The following is a 7156-nucleotide window of genomic DNA, read 5'->3' on the forward strand; positions in this document are numbered from 1 at the left end:
TTCTTGAAGGAGACCCAAGAGAATTCAAAATCTCTAATGGCAGAAGGCAGCCTGGTACTTTAAGCAGCACTAGATATATTTGATATGGCAGCAAGAACCATGCCCACTGCTGTTACAATAAGAAGGTCCTCTTGGCTGCAAGCATCTGGGATCCTGAGGGAAGTCCAAGTTACCACTAAGGACGTCCCATTTGAGGGAAACTAGCTATTTAACAGTGGCACAGATGAGCACTTCCCACCCAGAAAGACTCGTGAGTGATCCTGCAATCCTGGGGACTGGAACATACAGCCTTAAAGAGAGAGCAACGGAAGCATCAGCTGTTCTATGGTCACTTGTCTATCACAATATTATTCTCAGATTTTCAGTGCCCCAAGAAAGAGGCAGAGACTTCACCTGAGGCAAACCGCTGCCTCTTCTTCAGCTGCCTCACAGTCTAGGGCATCAGACAGGAATCAAATTGGCAACGCTGTCAAGGGGTTGTCTGGACCACCTTCAGATCCTTCTTTTTTCACCCCTGCCTGGCAGCTGCCTTACTTCCAAGAAGCCTGGGTTAGAATAACCTCAGACTGATTGGTCCTTAAGATAATCATCAATGGGTATCACTTCCAATTTTAAACTGCCCCTATGCCCTCCTAATCCTCCTAGTCTCTCTTCAGGAACCCTTCCCATGCGGGAGTCTACCTCCTGCTTCAACAAGTCTCTCATATGACTGGGAGCAGTGGAGGAAATGCCCCCAGATTTCTGTGGTAAGAGCTTTTATTCCCATTGGGGTTAGGAAGTAAAGAAGAGGATGGGTCTCTATTTCCCTGTCTTTGATGTTTTAATGCTTTCATCCATTATTTCATGTTCCACATGCTTGCCCTAGATTCTATAATACCCTCTTTGGATCCAATGGTCTGTAGTTCTCAACTTCAGGATGCCTATTTTCACACTTAGATTTATTCAACTCACAGAAAGTAGCTGAGATTCATAGGAGCATCTCATTAACAATACAGGGTCCTACCCTTTGGCCTCTCCACTGCCCCATTAGTCTTCAAAGTTCTTACTATGGTGGCAGCTCATCTGAGAAGGCAAACAATCCAGGTATACCTCTACTTAAACTGGCTCATTTGAGGGAAATCCCCATAGCAAGTGATCAGCTCTGTTCATGTCTTTTAAATCTTCATCTCGCTGGGCCTCAAGGTCAGAGACAAATCCACACTAGCACCAACTCAAAGGATAGAGTTCATCATGGAAGTGATTAGATTTCATACTTGTAGGAGCATACCTCTGTCAGCAGAGATTCCAAACTATGACAGATATCAGACAGCTCCAAGCACTCCCCAAGACGTGAGTGAGGACCTGTCTACTTTGTATACTGTGTTGTAATTGAAATCAATATATTTGAAAATGTAGAAAAACATCCAAAAATATTTAATAAATTTCAGTTGGTATTCTATTGTTTAACAGTGTGATTAAAACTGATTAATCACAATTAATTTTTTTGAGTTAATCGCATGAATTAACTGCGATTAATCGACAGCCCTATTATTTACCTTACAGTAACACAGCAGATTTCATGCCTTGCCTGTTGTTATAGGATTCTTATTAGTGAAGGGTGGTTGAGGCTGCTCTCCCCTTTATGCCCTCTGCTGTAGGGGCGAGAGGGCACTCAGGGTGTAGGCACAGCTACAAAAAACACTGCTGTTGAAAATAATTTGATCTTTGGCACAGGCGCACCAACAGTGGAATCTGGACAACACATCTCAAAGAACCACAGTTACTGTAGGGTATATAACTGTTCTTTACCCTACCCTTAATTTTTTTTTTTCCTTCTAGCTGAAAGAACAACTTGTGGGGGTCCATGTGCGCCTAGAGGTACTGATTAAGAGGCTGGAAGAACTGAACCAACAGATCAATATGGCTGACAAGCAGGGCTATGCATCAAGGACAGTTGGCCTAAAGCTAGGGTTTGCAGGAATCAAGTCAAGCAATTAATATGCCATCATAGAATATGGAGCCATTTGTGTATCATTGCAGGTTTCTTCATTGTGGTGAACAAAGTGGTTTGAAATCACCACCACCCTGAAAAATGTCAGAGAAAGCTAATTTGCCACTTTGTTATATGCATGAAAAGCTTTTGTTGAAATATAGCTCAGACTGGTGAAGTGGACTGGATTTTTGAGGAGCAAGAAACTGTTTCCTCCTTCTGTGACTTCAAAACAAATACCTCATCCTTGCAGCACTTCTACTCTTGGAGGTGTAATACAGCTTGTACTGTGGTTCTTCCTGAGCAATATATGGTTTAAAAACCAGCTGTTGGAAACTAAGATTTTAAGTTCCTGAGAGTGATTCAAAATATGCTACCATGTGATGTTACTACAATGTTCTTAGTGGGGGCTGAAACCCTGGTATCATCTCTTCATGTAGAGGAAATGTTCACAGGAGGTAGGCCTTAATCCAGATGTCTTCCTGTTGAGTCTTGAATGGGTTCTTTCTCTTGTTGTGAATTTCTTTCTTTCTTTATTTATTTATTTAGTATGTGTGAGAGGGCTCTTCTTCCTCCATGGCTGTGGGGGTAGAAGCTTCTCTCTATACCTGGGAAGATGAAAGGAGCTTCCCTTTTCACTCCCCCTCCACAGAAGGCATACTTATGTTTTAAAGCCTCCAATATGTTGGGAAATTATGCCTGAAATTTTGTATCAGGCATAGAGGGGAAAGTACTTACATGCTCATTTTAATTCCATTGATAAGTGATTTTTTCCCCCATGCCCTGAGCAAAAGACTACAATCAGTATTGGTTCTGGCCTGAGTTGCTGATCTTAGCAACCCTAGTACCTCATGCTTTTTCAGTTAGTGGTTTGTTTGATTTTTCTCAGATCTGAGCTATGTAGGGAAAATGCAAACTTCTAAATGAGAGAAGGGAGTTTGGGACTGCTGGAAAATAGCCCACTCCATGATACTAGAATGGTCTGGATCAGCAGCCATCACATAATAAATCATGTGGAGTTTTTTGGTTAATGATCATAGGAAGTCTTTTGAAGTATCCATACTGGTTAGGCCGAATACTTGGCAATAACCTAGAATAGCAACAGCTATGTTTTGAGGTACTCAGACTGAAATAGGAGAACTTAATATCTCCTAAACTAGTGCTAAATTCAAATCTTGTAAATTACTTACTGCATTTTTAAGATGTATAATTGTGTATGCTCCACAACCATCACAGGAACTGATACTCCAATATATCATAGCACTTTTCAATAGTAACAGAATTGGTAACTAAAGGTGAAGTCGAAAACTAGGTGTTTGATGTAAATGTGAGATTTTTGTATAAGTATTTTGCATGTCAACCTATTTGTTTGAGACCAGATAGGTGCAGTAATATCTTTTATTGGACCAACTTCTGCTGGTGGAAAGTACAAGCTTTCAAGCTACACCGAGCTCTTCTTCAGCTTGGTGTAGCTTAAAAGCTTGTACCTTTCACCAGCAGAAGTTTGTCTAGTAATTTCCTGACCTACCTTGTCTGTCTCCTGTTCAAGGACTAACACAGCTACAATAACACTGCAAACAACCTATTCGTTCATACTAGCAGATTTTAATTTTATTTCCTCTTCTATAAGAGCTGTAGTCAGAGCAATTTACTCCCAGAGCAAATTGTTCTTTTAAATAGCAAATACTTCAGAAGTCCTTATTTTTGTTAAAGGTCCAAAGTTACTGTATACTACTCCTCTAGTGTAGGAATAAGGGAATTTCTTGGGAGTTGTTCAAGCAGTGGAGATGACCAAATTCTATTTTAAGGTCTAGGCTATACTACCAGTAATACATAGTTGATCTCCTTTTGATGTGAATCGACTACCCTTGATCTTTGGACAAGAGTATGATCTTAATATTGTAACTTCATTTTTCAGTTATTTGTTCAGCCTCTTAACTTTTGCATTCAGCATTAGTCTTGAAAAAATGCTTAACTGTGGGACCAATTCTCTCCCCCCTTCTCCATTTCCCCTCCCTCTTTGTCTCTTGTCCCCTCTATCTCTGCAGTAACTCCAGTTACCTCCCATGGGCTTTAGTCCTACCTCCTATCTGCTAAGATTAAGTAAATAGTTAATGTTTATAAAAAGTGCCATGTTTCAGAATCAGCACCCTAATACGGGAGCAGGGGTATTGACACACTCACCCACTATTTCGTTGTTGTTAATTTGGAAGAGAAGCCTCTGTCAGTTACATTTTGTTCAGGTATTCAGCACTATCTTTGCCACAGTTAAGGCTAGAATTTTTTAATTTTTGTTTTTTGAAAGCTGAAATTCAGCAGAATCTGATTATATTCTATAGCTCATCTGTAAATCAAACGGGTTTGATCTGATCTCTGGAGTAAGTCTAAATCCCCTTTCTCTTAGGCCAGTGGTTTTTAACCTTTTTTTAAAATTTATTTGCAGACCCCTAAATTTTTAATGGAGGTGCGGACCCCTTTGAAAATCTTAGGCTTGGTCTACACTCACCCCTCAAATCGAACTAAGGTACGCAACTTCAGCTACGTGAATAACGTAGCTGAAGTTCGAAGTACCTTAGTTCGATCTTACCTCGGTCCACACGCGGCAGGCAGGCTCTCCCGTCGACTCCGCGGTACTCCTCTCGTCTAGCTGGAGTACCACAGTCGACGGCGAGCACTTCCGGGTTCGACTTATCGCGTCCAGACAAGACGCGATAAGTCGAACCCAGAACTTCGATTGCCAGCCGCCGAACTAGCGGCTGGGTATAGACGTACCCTTAGACATAGTCTGGGGACCCCCAGAGGTCTGCAGATCACAGGTTGAAAACCACTGTCTTAGGCCATGTCTACTCTGAAGCTGTAGAGCCATAGATGCTTCCTACATTGACAGAAGGGGGGTTCACTTGGTATGTAGTTAATCCACCTCTAAGAGGTGGTAGCTAGGTCAATGGAGGAATTCTTCTGCATGTACACGGGGACCGGGGGGGGGGGGGGGGGAAGGTGCAAGAGGTCGACCTAACAATAGTGCCCTAACGTGACCTAGCTCAACCTAGCTAACTTTTCAGTGTAGAGCAGGTTTCAGATAGTAAGCTCTTTGGGGCAGGGATCATCTGTTTGTTGTCTGTACAGCAGCAAGGGTGACGCTGTCCTGGTCCATGAGTAGGACTCCTAGGTGCTACAGTTATAGAAATAGTGCACTGTTGCAATATTTTACTTTCCTGGGAAGAGTAACTGTTCAATGAACAAGTAAAACTAGCTTTTTCTTTCTTTCTACGGTGGAGTGAATAGATATTGTACATGGACAAGTAAACTCATGACTTTGTAACAATGCTGTAATGGGAAATGCCTTAAATAGTAGAGGATGTTCTGCCATGCTAATTCCCCATTATACTTCACTGGCCTCCAGTGCTGAGGAGAAACTAATCCTGCTTGATTAGACTGCAGTCCTCTTTGTGGACAATCTGTTTCAGCCTTAACATGTTTCTTCAGTTCCAATTAAAGCCTGCTGTATTCTATGGCACATTCCTGTTCTAAATTTCTACTTACAAAATCCCACTCTGCTGTTTGAAGAAATCCTTCTATAGGTGAAATGAATGTAAATTAATAGATTCAGGCAGTCATTATTGCAGACAACTTAATACAATAGCTGTGAGGTATGAACTGCCCCATACATCTTAATAGGATGTTGACTTTTTAAACTTTAAACACTGCACTGTGTCAACATTAAACTATTTTATCAGAAACATCCAGTGCTTTGTGCTTGTTCCACAATGCTGAGCAGCCCCTGCCACCCAAGAACTCTAACTGTACCATATGCAGCTTATTTTGAATGTACAGTCAATCTGCTATTCCTTGTGTTACGTAGTTTACCGTGTGTGAGATCTATTGCAGAACTTAGTCTGCTGTAACAAAAGGCTTGCTAAAGAATTCTGCTCCTGCTTCTCAGAGTACAGAAAGGCCTATTAAGGCTATCTGTAATACTACAGTTAGAATGTTTACAGTTTCATTGTGCAATATTTAGTCAGGGCTGGGAGAAATTAAACTACACATTGCTGAGATGTTAATTCTCTACTTCTAGAGTTGAGACTAATGCAGCTGCACAGGGAAAGCTTTGAAAGGAGCTATAACTCTCTTCTTACCATGCTATTTGCACGTTTAATGCTGCCTATGAAGGTTAAATAATTGAAAGGGAGAATGACAGTGACAACTAAGCTTAACTGAATGTTTATCTCCAGCCCTCTGGCATAAAAGGAGAAACAGACTATTGGCATTTTTCAGAGGTGTTAAGCACCCCGAGGTCTGTTTGAAATACACCCGTATGGCCTGACTTTCAGAGGTTGTGTTTAGTGTAAAGGGCAAACAGGAAGACTACACCTTACTGCTACAGCTTGGTAGTTTTATCCCTAAAGACAAAAGATGAGAAGAAAATGGAGCAAGGACAGAGTGGTAAAAGATGACTGATAAAGCAAACAATCAGACTAATGATTCTGGTACAACATTTTTCATAAATTAGCTGTTTTGGAGTCACTAAGCAAAATCGTATCTCCTGTTAGCTTTGTATGAGGAAAATATAAATACAGAGGCATGACTAATGCTCGCTGAGGCCATAATTGCACATTCATCTGCTTTTATGGAGTGGCAAATGGTCATTCTATTTCAGTGGTTCCCATACTTTTTGCCAACCTTTGGCATCTGAAGAAATTGCCTGGACTCTTCATTTTTTATACACAAGTTTCATGTTATTCTATTAGATTAGTTTATTTTTAAAACATTTTATAATTAAGACTCCCAAAGGAACCAAAAAAAAAAAAAGATTCTGCAATTATTACAGGTTATCACATCACCCCTTTTTCACTTTTAACTAAAATTTTATGATGTAGTCTTGAATGGGCAAGTACTGGTAATACCACAGTGCCCCTTCCACCAGCATGATTTCTCGTGTGAGAGAGGTAACACTGTGCAGGACGTGCTAAAAGTGCCTGAATGCCATTCTGGCTCCACTGCAGTACTCCTTAAGGGACAGACCCCACTTTGGGAACCACTATTCTATTTTGTATATCACATGCACAAGCTACATTAAAAGAACACTAAGACTGCAAAGTCAAGCTCTCAAAAGTTAGGGACTACCATTTTAAGAGGGCCTATGCAAGGAGAGGTTTTTACTTGTACAGTAATTATTCTTTGACATGT

General features: G+C 40.9%; 1 protein-coding gene across 1 annotated transcript in view; it reads left to right on the forward strand.

Moving 5' to 3' along the window:
- Positions 1-2305, forward strand: part of OIP5 (Opa interacting protein 5) — a 10270-nt gene extending 7965 nt beyond the window's left edge. Inside the window, exon 5 of the mRNA XM_024201757.2 lies at positions 1819-2305. Coding sequence (XP_024057525.2) covers positions 1819-1977 — 159 coding nt within the window. The 3' untranslated portion in view covers positions 1978-2305. The remainder of the gene's footprint in view (positions 1-1818) is intronic.
- Positions 2306-7156: the final 4851 nt, after the last annotated feature.

This window comes from Terrapene carolina, unplaced genomic scaffold (assembly GCF_002925995.2).
Source record: "Terrapene carolina triunguis isolate 2854851 unplaced genomic scaffold, T_m_triunguis-2.0 Scaffold96, whole genome shotgun sequence".
Taxonomy (NCBI): Eukaryota; Metazoa; Chordata; order Testudines; family Emydidae; genus Terrapene; species Terrapene triunguis.